General features: G+C 68.9%; 1 protein-coding gene across 1 annotated transcript; it reads left to right on the forward strand.

Moving 5' to 3' along the window:
* The first annotated feature begins 521 nt into the window (after positions 1-521).
* UTP14A (UTP14A small subunit processome component) lies at positions 522-6074 on the forward strand. Its single transcript, XM_068419887.1, has 14 exons — positions 522-675; positions 966-1030; positions 1283-1347; positions 1492-1634; positions 1794-1949; positions 2561-2680; positions 2760-2854; positions 3074-3197; positions 3283-3360; positions 3824-4193; positions 4338-4741; positions 4814-5001; positions 5073-5172; positions 5504-6074. The coding sequence occupies exons 1-14, from the start codon at positions 616-618 to the stop codon at positions 5774-5776; spliced, it is 2241 nt and encodes a 746-aa protein (XP_068275988.1). The 5' UTR covers positions 522-615; the 3' UTR covers positions 5777-6074.
* The last annotated feature ends 9053 nt before the right edge of the window (positions 6075-15127 follow it).

Raw genomic sequence — 15127 nt, forward strand, 5'->3', positions numbered from 1 at the left:
GGCCGGGCCGGGCGCGCCGCTCGCTCCCTCAGCGCCGCGGGAGGGGCCGCCTCGCCCCGCGCCGCCGCGGGGGCGGGGCCGCGCCAGCCATTGGCCGATCCGCACGCCCCGCCCCGCCGCTCCCCGCCTTCCCATTGGACGGGCGCGACGTCACTCCGCGGAGCCTCCCCCCCGCCCCGGTGCGGACAAGGGGAGGCGGGGCTAAGGGGCGGGGCCGCCCCCGGGCTCGGCACGTGGCCGGGGGCGGGGCCCGGCGGCGCCGCGGGGCGGGGGGGGGGGGGAGTGGGGCCGCAGCCCCGGTGCGGCGGGGCCAGGGCAGCCCGCGGGGCCCGGCCCCGCCCCGCCCCAGGGTCTCCTGTTAGCCCACCGCCCCTTCCCCCGGTCCGGGCCCCAGCGCGGCGGGGAGCGCCTGGGCTGGTCCCGCTCCGCGGACAGGCCGGGGCGCGGCCCCGTCCTCCGCCCGCCGGGCCCCGCTGCCACGGCAACCGTGACGTCCGGCAGGGCGGGCGGAAGCGCGGCGCTCGGTGGCGTCGGCAGCCCGGGCGGAAGCGGCGCTTTGCGGCCTGTCGCGCGGGAGCGGCGCGGCGCTTTGCGGCTCGGCCGGCGTGCGGCGCGATGGCGGAGGAGTGGCTGGGCGTGGAGGCGGCCGTGAGCGGCAGCGAGAGCGAGGAGGAGGTGAGCGGCGCGGGGCTGGGCCCCCCCCGGCAGCCGCCGCCGCTGCGTGCCGAGCTCCGGGCGCTCCCCGGCCCCGTGCGTCCCGGGGCGGCCGCAGCGGAGGGCAGCCTGGCCTGGCTGGGGGCCGGGGCGGGCGCAGGCCGGGGCCCGGGCGGTGGCGGGGCACCGCGGGGCAGACGCTGCTCCCGGTAGCGCCGGCCGGGGCTGTCCCCTTGGCCGTGGTCGGCGGCTGCGGTGCCGGGCCCCTGCCTGGGCTGGGACGGGATCTGTAACCGCGTGTGCCCGGGCAGGAGGATGGCGAGCGGCGGCACCGGCAGCTCCTGGAGGCGGTCAGTTCCCTCTCCGGACGGAAGCGGTGAGTGGGGGGTGACTGCGGGGCTCCCGCCGCTCGGCCGCGGGGCTCTCGCAGCAGCCACGCCGCGCCTCCTCCCCGCTGGCCCTGCGAGGCGGCGCAGGAGGGCTTCGAAGGGGACGGGTGGGAGGGCGCTCGGTTCCCCTTCCCGCTGGCACCGGCGCCTCCGTCTCTGCCGGAGCAGCGGATGGGAGCAGGAGCACGCGGGGGACACACGAGGAGCCTTTTGGTTTATTCTCTTTTCTCTTCTCGTAGGCGGAAGCTGGCAGAGCGCACAGAGGCGAGCGGGCAGGTGTCCGAGTTCAACGTCAGCTGCAAAGGTGAGACCCCGGCAGGCTGGGCAGAGCTCCCGCTGCCCGCCTGCAGCGGACAGCTTGGGGGTTGCTGTGCCCGCCCTGCTGACGGGCACCTTGGGGCTGAACGCGGCTGCAGCCCCGTGGCTTGACGCGCGGGACCTCGTGTAGGTGCTGGGGAGAAGCTGGTTCTGTCTGAGCTCCTGCGGCCCATCCGTCCCAAATCCGCCCTGAGCAGCGTGAAGAACGAGCTGACCAGAGTGAAGCAGAAGAAGGCAGTGGAGCTGCCGCTCAGCAAAGAGGAGGCGGAGCGGGTGAGTGGGCCTGGGCAGGCAGGGGAGGGAAGTTCTGGCCTCACCGGGCGGTAGAGCGGAGCCCCGCCTGCCCCTCTGCTCCTCTCTGCTGCGGACAGGCTTTGTTCTTTACGTCAGCCTTTCTCTACTCATCCTTTCCCCTTCTCACCCTGCCTGCAGGTCGTGAGGGAAGCTGCCTACGTCAGGACCTCCAAAGACGTGGGCAAATGGCAGCAGGTGGTTTTGCAGAACCGACGGGCAGAGCAGCTGGTTTTCCCTCTGAAGCAGGAGATTGCTGCGGTCGTCCCCGTGGAGCAAGTGGCTTCAGGATGGAAGGTGGGTGCTGTCGTGTATCGCGCAGCTCGACGTCTCTTGGCTGTGCTGGGAGGAGTGAGGTAGGCGTGAGGAAGGCCCAGCCTGCAGCTGGGACTCTGGGCAGGTGCACGCTGAGCTTGGGAGGATTAAAAGGGAAGTCTTTGGCGTTCCTCGCAGATAGCAGGTGTGTAAGTGCTCGCTGGGAGAGGCCGGGTGAGGTGAGAGCAGAGCGTTTGGGGCCTGCTCTGTCCCCTCTCCTGTTTTTAGTCAGTGGGATGTGGTGTGGCGTGGCCTGGAACTTCTGCTGCATGCTTCTTGCCCGGTGCTACCTGGTCAGTGCTGCCTGTTGACTGTGAGCCTAGTTCTTTACCCTGGGAGCAGTTCTGCCTGCACTAACCTGGCACGGTGGCTGGCAGGGCGCTGGGCAGGCCCGCAGCAAGCCGTGGGCTGTTGTGTGGGACCCGAGAGCAGGGCTGTGACCCCAGCCCCTGGGAGGAGCGGGGCACGCTTCTGAGCCCTCCCACAGACCTGCTCAGGGGCACCAGGAAGGACGGGGACGTCTAGGGGAGCATTGACTCTTGCAGTTCTTCTTTTCTTATCGTGCTCTTGCTGCATCTGTTCTGTCCCACCAGGCCCGAACTCCCCTGGAGCAGGAGATCTTTGGGCTGCTCCAGAAGACGCAGCAGCCCATCACAGACCCGCTCCTGACGCCGGAGGAGACGGCCTCGCTGCAGGCGATGAGCTTGGAGGAGGTGAGTGCTTCCCCCCACCATGCCCTGGCTCAGGAGGCCCCTTCCTTGGCCCTTGCCCTCACGCTGCGCTCCCCGGCAGGCCCGGCAGCGGCGGGCAGAGCTGCAGAAGGCTCGGGCCGTGCAGTCCTACTACGAAGCCAAAGCTCGGCGAGAGAAGAAGATCAAGAGCAAGAAGTAAGGCTCTGCGGTGGCTGGGCTTGGTGCGGTGGGAGAGGGCTGGCTCCTGGCCTCAGAGCCGAAGCTGACCCTCCCCAAGGCGGGGGTATGGGCAAAACGTGGAGGCAGGTGGAGCGGCCCCCTTCCTTCCTGGGATCTGCCCAAATCAGTGCTGCGTTCCCGGGGCCTCCCCGGCACCGTGAGGTCTCACTCCCCGGCTCTCCGCCCTCGCACCAGGTACCATCGCGTGCTGAAAAAAAGCAAGAGGCGCAAGGCCTTGAAGGAGTTTGAGCTGCTGCACAAGTCGGACCCCGAGGCCGCCTTGGCGAGGCTGGAGGAGCTGGAGCAGCTTAGGATGCAGGTGCTGCTGCTGCCCTTCTCCCCCACCCCTTGGGAAGTCCCCGCTCCTGAGGTTGCTCTTTCTGACACTTCTCTCTTCCCCCCAGGAGCGGATGAGTCTTAAGCACCAGAACAAGGGAAAATGGGCCCGTTCCAGGGCCATCATGGCCAAGTATGACCTGGAGGTGAGATCAGAGTCACAGAAGGGTTTGGGTTGTGAGGGACCTTCAAAGACCGTCCAGTCCAACCCCTCTGCCATGGGCAGGGACACCTTCCACCAGACCAGGTTGCTCCAAGCCCCATCCAACCTGGCCTTGAGCACTGCCAGGGAGGGGGCAGCCACAGCTTCTCTGGGCAACCTGGACCAGGGTCTCACCACCCTCATCATAAAACATTTCTTCTTTATATCTAATGTAAACCTACACTCGTTCACTTTTATTTCAGTTTAAAACCGTTGCCCCTTGTCCTGTCACTCCAGGCCTTGCTATAAAGTCTCTCTCAGTCTCTCTTATGAGCCCCCTTTATCTATTGAAGGCCACAGCACGGCCTCCAGTGCTGGCTGGGGAAGGGGGAGACAGCTGAGGTGGGGCAAGGAAGGTGGGCGTGTTGTTTCTGGCCTGCATTAGCAACATCTCGGTCCCCTCGCAGGCCCGCAAGGCCATGCAGGAGCAGCTGGCCAAGAACAAGGAGCTGACGCAGAAGGTGCGGGTGGAGCTGCCCGAGGAGGAGCCAGGTGACGCGCCTGAGGAGGACCTGGTGTCGGTGACCGTCCCCGCCATCCCTGCGGGCGCCAGCGGAGCTAATCCCTGGATGCTGGGCAAGCCCAGCGGCCCGGCCGAGGAGCCTGAGGCGCAGGAGGGTCTTGGAGACGTTGCAGTGGCTGGTGCTGCGGAGAGCAAGGAGGAGATGTCTGAGGAGGAGGAGGAGGAGGAGATGTCGGAGGAGGAAGCTCTGCTGCAAGACTTTGCGCAGAAACGGCGCGCGCGGCAGCAGCGGGCAGGGAGCCCCGAGGGACCAGGTGAGGAGCTCGCAGCCGCAGGCAGCCACAGGGCTGGGCAGAGCAGGGGGGACGGGGGGGGCTGTCCTTTGCCCCCCTGCACACAGCTGTCCTGCTCCCTCCCGGCTCCTGGGTGGCTGGTTCTCACGTTGCCTCAATGTGTAGGTGCTGATGAGCCGGAGGCAGTTCCTGAATGTCCAGGGCACAGCCCCATCCACCCTGCCCGTGCTGAGGACCAGGGGAGCGGAGGGGTGGAGCAGGTGAGCGTGGAGGTGGAGCAGCCTCCCCAGGCCCAGGAGGAGATCCTGCTGTCACAGCAGCTGGGCCGGATGCGGACGATGGAGGACATTGAGGCTCTGGCCTCGGAGGAGCGTGTGGAAGAGCAGGAGAAGCCAGTGGCCTCGAGAGCAGAGAAGCGAGTGCAGCAGCAGGAAGAAGGCAGAGCTGGGGACAGGTGTGCCAAGAAGCCACCACCCAAAAAGAAGAAGATGATCAGCCTGCAGGCCGTGCTGGCAGGGAAGCCCCAGGAGGTTCAGTGCCCCAGCCTACCCGTGGTCCTGGAGGAGGAGGTGAGCAGGAGGGGCCTGTCCCTAGGTCCCGGGGCGGGGTTCGCTGCAGGGGCCTGACCCTCCTCTCCGCAGGAGGGTGGCATCGACCAACGAGGGGTGATCACAGAGGCCTTTGCCGGGGACGACGTGGTTGCTGACTTCCGCCGGGAGAAGCGCAAGGCAGAGCAGGCTGCGAAGCCGCAGCCGGTGAACCTGGTGCTGCCGGGCTGGGGCGAGTGGGGAGGCACCGGGCTGAAGCCCAGCGCCAAGAAAATCAAACGGTGAGTGTGGAAGAGCCGCAGCACCGGGCCTCAGCCCAGCACCAGGCCCTGACGTCTCGCTTGCCCGGCAGGTTCCTGCTCAAGCCGCCCCCGGCGCCTGCCCGCCAGGACCAGCACTTGCCCCACGTCATCATGAGCGAGCGGCGCAACATCCACGCGGCAGCACACCAGGTGGGTGACACACAGCCCCCGTGAGCAGCGGCAGCCGGTGCCCCAGCACCCAGCAGCCTGGGACCCCTTCCCAAAACCTCCCCTGTCCCTGCCTGGCTGCTTCGTTCCCAGCTGTGACAGCCCCGAGGCCAGCAGGGTGATGGAGGGAGGAGGAGGGTCTGTTAGAAGAGGGGATGGAGCGAGGCAGTCGGCAGGGCAGGGGACGGGAAGCACAGCGTGAGCGGGTCCTGGACGAGTGGGAACCGGCACCAGCCGGGGTGAAAGTGGCCCCTGGGTCACCCCGCCGCGCTGGGTGGCCGTGGGGGTCACCCCGCTGCGCTGTTCCCCGCAGGTCAGCGAGCTGCCCTTCCCCTTCGAGAGGCACCAGCAGTTTGAGCAGAGCATCCGGACGCCCGTGGGCCCCACCTGGAACACGCAGCGTGCCTTCCAGAAGCTCACCGCTCCCCCCGTCCTCACCCGAGCGGGCCACATCATCCAGCCCATCTGTGCCGAGGATGTCCCCGACATGGCCACCGCGCCTGGCGCCGGAGCCACGCCAGCGCTAGAGGCTGCGCCCGAGCAGCCGGAGCGGCCCTGGCGCCGCCCGCGCAGGAGAGCACGGTAGCTCCGTGCCCGGGTGCCTCCTGGGCTGCCTTGTCCGTGCAGGCTGCGTGGCTGCCCTCATGGCACCCCAGGGGTGGGGTGACCTCCTGCCTGTCCCTCCTGCCTGTCCCTGGCCTGGGGCAGGGCAGCGTGGCCTGTGGTGACATGGGCAGCGTGCTGTGCTGCGGGCGGCCCGGGGGATGCTGGCAGGGGGAGCAGCCACCAGCACTCCATCAGGGCTGGGCCGGCTTTCCCCTGCCCAGTGGTTTTGTCTTTCATACCCCCACTTCTTTATATATAATACAACTTTTTAGATGTAATTTTTGTTTTAATTGTGGCTAAAGGGGCTTTCTTATGGCTGCTGCACTGAGCCTGGCCCCGGGGCCCCGCTCCACAGGTCATCTGTGGCTCCAGAGTTGCTTCTGCCCAGCTCTGGCAGACCCAAGGAGCTGGCTAACGGCTGTCGGGCCACACTACCACTGGGAGCTGGCTCTGCCCTCTTCCTGCCGCTGAGCCCGGCCTCCCTGCCCAGCCCACCCCTGGGAGGGTGACAGCAGGGTGCTGGCAGGGACCCTCCAGGCCTCCCTTCCCACACATGCTGTGCTCGTGCCAGCCCCAGCAACACTCCCTGGCCCCAGTGAAGGAGCTGGAGCTGGTGCCGTTCCCAGGAACCACGTTCCACATGCCAGGGACGCCTCCTCCCATGCTGCCACCGCAGCCCGCCATGGGGAGGTGGGCCCAGGCCCCTGCCTGTCCCCCTGGGACTGGGACAGAGCTGTCACCCTTCTCCCCTGCAGCCAGGTCCTGCCAGGGGAGGGGGGCTTGTCCTTTGGGGCTGGGGCGCAGCTGCCCACGGGGTTGAGAGCGGGTGCTCTGTACCCCCCTGCTTCCCACCCCAAAACCACACAGGGCTCTTGTGCTCGGGGTGCTGGCGCTCCTCCCAGGGTGGGGGCCGCTGTCGGTGTCGGCTCTGCCAGGGACCCGGCCTGGGTGTCGCTGGCCCCGCGCAGCACCCTGGGGCGGCCAGATAGCGCTGGCCTGCGGACGGGGCCGGGGTTGTGTCACACGAATTTACCCCGGGCTGAAAAAAAAAAAAAAGGGAAAGGAAGCAGAGAGCGTTTCCGTGCTGTGACGCCGGAGAGCCCCTCGCCAGGCTGGTGGCCCCAGCTTCCCCCCGCCCTGCCTGCCCCAAACCTGCACCCCTGGGGGGGTCATGGAGGGGGAGGGGGGGGTCTCTTGCAGTAAAAGCCGAGGTGCCCTGGAGCCAGGGGAAGGCAGTGCCCGCTGTGGTCCCCACATTCGATCAGCCCCACGGCAAAGCACTGTGCTCTGCCATGCCGCTGTGCCTGGTGTCCCCCATGTCCCTGAGGAGGGTCTGCACAGCCCTGCGGGGTCTGGCCCTGCCCCAGCCTGGGCTGGGACCTCCGCAGCTACCCCAGAGCAGGAGTGATGGTGGCGCCGGGGCAGCCCCTTCATGGGGTGCGGATCCTGCCAGGGACTGAGGCCACCGGGTCTGAAACCGGCTCAGGCCTCGGCGGAGCTGGTGGGTTTATGGCTGTCACCAGCTGGGACTGCCTGAAGCAGCGAGTGGGACCTGCTGGCACGTGGCCCCTCGCCCCGGGGGCTGCCTCGCGCTGCGTTTTGGGTGGTGGGTGATTCTCAGAGGTGAGAGGGGACAGCTTCAAGCCACAGAGCTGGATGTGCCTCATCCCACAAGGAAGGGCAGCGCTGGGCTGGACTGGGCTTGAACTGGGGTTTCCAGTGTCCAGAGATGCTTCAAAAAGAAACGCAGAAAGCGTCAGCGTGAGCTGCTGGGGGGGAGCTAGAGGAGGGACCCCGACGCAGCAGGGCCGCTCGGGGCTGCCGGGCCAGCTCCCCGCGCTGCAAACTGCTGCAGGAAAGGGGGACGCTGGGGATGCCCGCTGGCAGCTCCGAGGGCAGGGGGGACGGGGGGAGAGGAGCCACAGCGGGGGGACCCCCCCCCAGAAACAGGCCGGGGAGTCCCGCAGGGCCCTGGCATGGAGCAGGTGCTGCTGCAGGCTGGGGACCGGCTCCCCGTGGGCCAGTCCTGGCCCAATCCTTGCCCTTCCAGCCCGGCTGCCCTCCCGGTGCGGCGGTGGGACCGGGCTCTGGCTGCCACACAAGGTGTGAGGCGGTGGGTGCCAGGAGCTCCAGCACCGGGAGAAAACCCCCCTCCCCAACTGCCCGGTGACCCCCGGGGAGCGGCGGTGCGAGGGCCCCCGACCCACGGGCAGCGCGTCCCCGGGGAGGGCGGCCAGCGGCTGCGGTTTGCTCTTACTGGCCTACTTTCTGGGCTACGTCAAAGCCGGGCTTACAGAGCTGGGAGCCTCGGCGAGGGCGGCCGAGCTGCCCGCGGTGCCGGCGGGAGCGGTGGCTAATCCCGGCCGTGACAGCGGCGGTGGCCCGGGCCTGGGCTGGGCAGCCCGTGGGTGCTCGGCCGCGGATCCTGGTGGCAGGGACAGGCAGCGCTGCCGGGGGCTGTGCCTCTCTGGTGCGGCGTGCCCGGGCTGGGTGCCATGCCAAGGCAGCGGCACAGCCACCCCCGGTGTCCCCCGAGCCGCCCCTGGCCAGGGACAGCCGATGCCCCAGCCCAGAGGCTACTCCAGCCCCCCGGGAGCTGCCGGTGCAGCCGGGCTCCTGCACCACCATCCTGGGAGACTAGCGGGAGCTGAATGAAAGTAAAAGGCAGATTTAAAATCAACAAATAAAAGGCTTTAGGTGGTGTGTTTTTTTTTTTTAAATGCAGGCTATAAATAACCTGTAAAATATTTTGTCTGGGCTATTTCTGAGGGCGAAAGCTCAGCCCTCCAGCTCCCTGTGCTACGGGACGTGTGAGCACCGGAGCCACCACGGGGTCCCCCCAGCCGTCGCGGGGTCCTGCCCCCTCGCTCACTGGGATCGGGGGATCTCCGTGTCCCCGAACGCCTCTGGCCCCCGTGGCGTGGGAAATGGCCCTCCCCAGGACGGGCCTGACTGAGCCCCAGGGTGGGAGAGGGGATGAGCCCCCCAAAACCTGTGGAGGCGGGGGGCTCTGCTTGGCACCGTGCAGAGGGTGGGGCAGGGGAGGCAGATTTTGTGCAGGTGTTTTAGGCACAGCCGCGCTCCCCCCACATTCCCTGTCCCTCCTGCCCCTGTGCTGGGGACGGGGGTGGCCTGCGCTCCATCCCCTGCTCGCCTGGGCCCCCTTTGGCCTCGGAGGTGGGTCTGGCTCTCCTCCATCACCCCGCAGCCAGGGGCACCCCGGACACCCCCAACCCTCCCGCCGTGGGCACCCGGTGCCCGGCTGGTGCATCCCGGCCTGCACAGCCGCCGCAGCCGCGTTTCCGTGGAGATGGCATCTCCCGAGCCCGCACAGCCGGAGCGGGAGGGTTTCCATGGAGATGCCGTATCCAGCACGGCACAACCTGAGCAAGAGGTTTCCGCCGAGATGCTGTAGCCAGGACTCTCGCACCCGCAGCGGGGCTGTTCCCACAGAGGCGGGTGGCCAGGGCTCACGGGGGTTCCCTGGGTGACATGTGGTGGCACCCAACCGCTTGTCACCCCGAGTTCGGTGACGGGCGCTGGGACACGGGCAGCTGCTGGCTTTGAACAGTCGCTGGGGCTGGAGCAGCCGCCAGCCTTGTCACCCATCTGGGGTGGGGACCTGGTCATTTGGGTCATGCTGTAATGTCACATTCTGGGTCTCCCGGAGCTGACGGGTCCCTGTTTGTCTCCAGCTGCTTGGGAAGGAGTGAGGGAAAGTCCCTGTATCCCCTTGATGACTTTGTCCCAGCTGCCACCCTGCAACTCCCACAGCAATGTGCTGGGCGCATCGGGGCCGGGGAGGGATGTCAGGGCCCCTGGCAGGGCGCAGGGCACCGTGCTGGACCCCCACCCCAGGACACCAGGTAGCCCCAACCCAGCAGCATCCCGGGCCTGGGGGGTGCCTGGCTGGGCCCCAGCAGAGCCGCAGCACCAAAAACCTCCCGGGGGGGGAAATGAGGGTCCCCGAAGGGGCAGGTCTGAGGCAGAGGCGGGGGGTGAGCGGCGGCTGCCCAGACAGATGTCCCCATGGCAGGCGGCTGCGTGGGGCGTGTGTCCTGGCCCGTGCTCCCGGAGCAGCCTTCGGCTGATCGCAGCCACCGCCGCGGCCATTCGCTCCGCACGCAGCGAAATCCCGGTCAAACGCGAGCCCGAGCGCAGGGACGAGGGGTGAGCAGCGGGGAAGCGCCGCTGGGACCGACCCTGCCCGCTCCGCACCCGCGGGGCCGTCTCGGCCCCCGCCACCCCTCCGCGCCCCGGCCCCCTCCCCGCTCCCCCGGCCTCCGGCCGCCCGCCCGAGCCCAGGCCGGCCCGCAGCCCCCGCCGGGGCTCGCCCGAGCGGCAGCGGCCACGTCCTCGCCGCGGCCCCGTGGCTCAGCGGTGGGGACCCGCAGCCGGAGCCGGGGGCGATGCCTGCGGCTGGGCGTCGGTGCCCGCTCCAGCCTCCGGCTCCCGGGGGGCCCCCGCGCAGCCCGGCCACCCCCGGGGCTGCTGGCGGTGCTTTCAGCGGCTCCAGGCACGGGCTGTCAGCGCGGCGGTCAAAGCCCGGCTCTCTTTGTCTCCGGTTACAATCAGGAGCCTTCGGTGGCTCCCGAAGCCGGACCTGGGGGGCTCGGGGCTGGAGGACGGACTAGAAAGGAGCCGGGATCCGGTGCGGCAGCCCGGGGGAGCGGGGGCAGGCCCGGATCTGCCCGCAGCCAGCCGCTCTCCGGACCCTCCTGCCATGAGGTCCTCGGCAAGGGGCTGGAGCGGAGCCAGGGCTCCCTGCGGGCACCCCTCCTGCCCGCGCCGGGTGCCTCGCCTGTTTGCTGGGGCTCCCCCGGGCACCCCAAGCTCTGCTCACCCGCTGCATCCGTCTCCCCTCCATCGCTTTGCCCTGCCTGCTCTTGCCCAAGCCGCCAGCCCTCCCCTCGGCTCCCAGGCACGGCCCGGTTCCTCCCCGCCTCATCCCCGTGACCCCCAACTCTCCCCCGTCAGCGGTGCCCCCCCAGCCCAGGGCTCCTCCCGGGGACGCTGTGGAGGAGGGCAGCAGAGGCCGCACCGCTCGCCCGAGGCGATGCCTCGTTTCTCCACGCTTCTCCAGCCAGCACAGAGGCGAGTCCCAAAAAAACCCTCTGGAGCCCGTGGGGAGGAAGGGGCCAGCCCTGAGCTCCCCGTGGTGCCCACGGAAGGTCCAAGGTGAAGCAACCCAAAGCTCCAAGCCATGAAAGCCCCTTCCCACATTGTTTTGGCTGGGTTCACAACGTCACCCTCCGAGCTCTCAACGAAGAGATTCAGTTTCTCACGCAGGAGGTGGGACTCCACCGCACGTCCCTGCTGCAAGCCCCTTTGGGGAGCTGGGGGAAAAGGGGCCGCACAGCACAAGGGCAGGCAGCAGTCTGGCCCATGGCACCCCTGGGAGGACTCGTGGCCTTCCTGCCCGCTCTTCTCTGTCCCCAGGTAGGAGGAGAAGGCAGCTGCTCCCACGACGTTCTCATCTTTTAGCTGCACCTTCCCACATACTGCAGCAGCGTTTGTGGTCGGTGTGGGGATGGCCCGTGGAAAGCGGGAAGACAAGGTCTGTAGTTAGAGCTGACACCTCTCATGGGTGTTACCACCTCAGTAAAACCCAGGTGAGCTGTCTGTCCGCCACGGACGGGGCAGCACAGAGGCTCCTTCTTTGGAGCAGAAGGAAAAGCCCCAAGAAACCCAGAGAGAGACCACCAGACCCTGTGGCAACGCACACCCTGCCTGTCCTAATGGGAAACCCCCTGGTGGCCTCAGGGCTGGTTCCTCAGCCATAACTCCCTCTTCCCAGCAACGCCCAAGCTCTGAAGCTGGGATGTCCAGTGCAGGACCAACCTGGTGACAAGACGGAGGAGAGGAGAAGGGTCCGAGATGCCCTGCTGAACCGGAGAGCTGCGTTTGCATCTCCTGGCCTACCAGCCCAGCCAGAGAGGCGGAGAGCTGCTCGGGGACGGGCAGAGAGACCGAAACAGCCCCCCAGAGGGTTTGGGGTCTCCCCATCCGCAGTCTGGCAGCGAGCGGAGCGTGCCGGGCTCCAGCAGCGTTGCGGCGGCTGGTGCTTGGCTGGGTGCATTAGCCAACGTGTTTCTGGCTTGGGGAGGGGGGACTAATGCGGATCCTGCCCAAAAAACAGAGGGAAGGGGCAAAATAAATAAAAAAAAGAAACAAAATGAAGCCATAATAACAAAAGCAGCAGCGCCGTCGGCTGCAGGCCAGGTCAGAGCCGGGCACTCGAGCCCCGATGGCGCAGGGGACCGCGGCAGGCAGAGGACACACAGCCCCTCCGGTCCGGGGACCACCCTGCGCGCTCCCAGAGCGCTCGGGTGCCATCGACCCTGCGGGGTTTGGCAGGAGTCCTGCTGCCCGGGCAGGCAGTGCGGAGGGAACGACAGACAAGGCAGCAGCCTGGGGCACCGGGAGATGCATCCCTGAGATGGAGCGAGTTAAACAAGCCTCCGGCCCCACTGCAGCAGGCAGCCTGGGGTATTTCTGTGGAGAAATTACTGGTAAGAGTTCCCAATCATATTTTTGTAGCCTGTATCGATAGATAATTCATGTTGGCCTCTCTGCAGGTTAGTCCATGACCGGTCTCTGATTAACCGTGCTCCACAGTGGGGGATGCTCCTTATTCCCCAGACTTTCCCATTTGCCCAGAACACTAACATGAGAGCCACGGGACTTTTCAGCACCACCTTTTAAAGCCCCCTGGGTGCAAATTGTCCCATCCTGAAGATGTTAAAGCATTCGTAGGTTCTAATTAGACCAGAAAGGCGCCGAGTGCTGTTAGAAGATGTGATGGTGGGACGCAGAGCCCTCCCAGGCAGCACCACGCACCCCTGAGTGCAATTCCCACAGGGATGGGGCGAGGCCATCGCTCGAACTTTTAATTGCACCACGATGCAAAGAAGGTAGGTCCTTATGAACCCGGGGCTGGTCGTGCGCCTGTTGCAGGCTGTGCCAGCCCATCCGCTCAGCCTCCGAAACGCTGCTTTGAGCATCTTCTCTGCCCACAGCCTGGCTGGAGGCAACAGGCAGGAGAAGGGGCGGATGTAACGGAGGAGAAACGGGGTAATTCCCCTCTGCGGGAAGAGTTTCCTCCCTGCCGGCCTTCCTCAGCCTAGCCCTTGCTCTCCGCCTTCCCCCAGTGCTGCCAGCCCCTTGCATTTCACCCTGCTACCCCTTGCAGCGCTGCCTGCAGTTACCAAACCTCACCCCAACCCGCACGCCCTGCATGCTCAGCACCATCCTGCCCGTGGCCCCGTGCCCCAAACCGCTCCCAGAGCACTCCCGCGTCCCCAGAGGGGTAACGTGCCATCTCGTGCCCAAGGCTGTTGAGGCCTTTCTGTCAAAAAAAAAAAGCTTGATGCCTTTGTAAGGTATTTTTTCCCCTTCTCAGGCAGAGGAAAGGTTTGGTGCTCAGGCTGCGGAGGATGGTCCTGGCAGCAGCAGGTGACACCAGGGTGCGGGTGGCACCCTAGATGTGCCAGCTGGGGGGATGCCACAGTCTCCTGTGCCCCGGGGGATGAGCCCACCTCTTGGAGGGCACTGGACACCACACGTGCCAGGCCGGGAAGAGGCTCTGCCGTCGGACAGGCCAAATCCAGGGCAGAAAACGGGCACCGAAGCAGAGCAGCGGGTCCCAGACACAGTCCCGGGAGCAGCAGGGGTTCAGAGCAGCATGGACCCCACAGGCGTAGGGAGGAGACCCGGCCAGCCCCTCCGGCACTCACCATGGGCTCGGGAGGCTGCGGTGCAGGAGCAGCACCGCCCCAGCCCAAACCCACCCTGACGCCCCAGCACCCCGCAGCCCTGCCGGGGGCCAGGGCCCATGGGTGCTGCCCCATGGGTGCTGCCCCATGGCGGTCCTGCGCGCCCAGCGCAGCCCCCGGCCCCCAAAGGCTGGCCCTGGGGCCGCTCCCCCCTCGCAGCACGGTGCTGCCGCTGCCTCCCCCCGTCCCCGTGCGCTGGCACCGCGATCCCTCTGCCCCGCTGCCCGCTCGTCCCTGGCAGGACGGGCCCTGCCTCGCCCGGCAGCGCTGGGACGAGCCCGAGCTGCGCGTTCCCCCCGCAGACCCCCGCGCCGCGGACGCGGGGGCAGGATCGGCCCCTTCCCTCCTCCCTGCCCGTCCGTGTTGAGCAGAAACGGGGAGTGCCCCCCCCCTCCCCGGGCCCGCGGCAGCGAAAGGTGGCGGAGGCAGCGGGTGTGCCGGGGGGCGGGGGCCGGGGAGGGGGCCGCCGGGCCGGGGGCGTCGGATGGGGCGGCGGGGCCGGGGCCGGGGGAGGCCGGGCGCGGGCAGCGGGGCAGGGGAGCGGGCAGCGGGGCGGTGCCTGCGCGGGGCCCGGGCAGCCGAGCACGGCCCAGGGCGGCGTGGCGGGGCCGGGGCCGGGGCCAGGCGGGGCCGGGGACAGGCAGCGGGTGCCCGCGGCGCGGGGCCGCGCCAGGGCGCTGCGGGGCCGCCGGTCCCCGAGGCCCGTGCGGGGGCCGGGGGCGGCGCAGCCCCGGGCCGGGCGAGGCTGTCAGTCGCCGGGGCGGTGCGGTGCGGGGCGGGCCCGGCGAGGCGGCCGGGCCGGAGCAGGCCGGGGGCGCGGCCGGGGCACCGCCGGGGCCGCCCCGCGTCGGGCACAGCGGGGGGGTGCGGCGGCCGCCGGGCCTGCGGGCCCCGGTGCCTCGGGCGGGGGCCGGGGATAAACTTCCAGCTGCCGGACCGTGCCGTGCCGCCCGGTGCCCCGCATGGCGCGGGGGAGGCGCTTCGACCCCCGCCTGGGGCCGCCCCCGCCCCGCAGCGCTGCCCGCCCGGTGGGGCACCGGGCCCGGGGGGGCACCCAGCGCCATCGCCGCCACCGCGGGGGCGGGGGCCCCGCGCCACCTCTACCGGGCAGGCGGCTCCGCGCCCGCTCCGCCGGCCCGGCCCGGCTCGGCTGCGCCCTCGGGCACCCCCTCGGCCGCGCCCGGCGACGGGCACCGGGGCTGCGGGCACCGGGGCTGTGGGCGCTGCGCTCGCTGCCTGCGCTGCCCGTCCAGCGCTGCCCGCTGCCCGGGCGTGGAGCGAGCGCCCGCCCCCGCCACCTCCTCCTCCTCCTCCTCCATCCTCCTCCCCCCGGTGCGGAGCGAGCGCCTCTCCCCGGTGCGGGCGCCGGTGCCCCGGCGCGGGGTCGGGCGTGTATGTGTGTGCGTGTGTGTGTGTGTGTGTGTGTGTGCGGGGCTCCCCCCGCGCCGTGCCGCGCCGCCCGGAGGTGCCGTCCGCGGAGCGCGGAGCGGTGCGGCCCCTCCCCGGTGGGGAGCGGCCTCCCCCCGCGCCCCCTCCCGCGGGCTGTGCCGGGCGCG

Source organism: Nyctibius grandis, chromosome 29 (assembly GCF_013368605.1).
Source record: "Nyctibius grandis isolate bNycGra1 chromosome 29, bNycGra1.pri, whole genome shotgun sequence".
Taxonomy (NCBI): Eukaryota; Metazoa; Chordata; class Aves; order Nyctibiiformes; family Nyctibiidae; genus Nyctibius; species Nyctibius grandis.

Bases quoted from the DNA above. Each gene is read 5' to 3' on its own strand.
- UTP14A (XM_068419887.1), top strand. From the start codon at position 616: ATGGCGGAGGAGTGGCTGGGCGTGGAGGCGGCCGTGAGCGGCAGCGAG. The intron at 2,681-2,759 runs GTGAGTGCTTCC...GCTCCCCGGCAG, and splicing joins AGGCGATGAGCTTGGAGGAG to GCCCGGCAGCGGCGGGCAGA. The intron at 4,194-4,337 runs GTGAGGAGCTCG...CTCAATGTGTAG, and splicing joins AGGGAGCCCCGAGGGACCAG to GTGCTGATGAGCCGGAGGCA.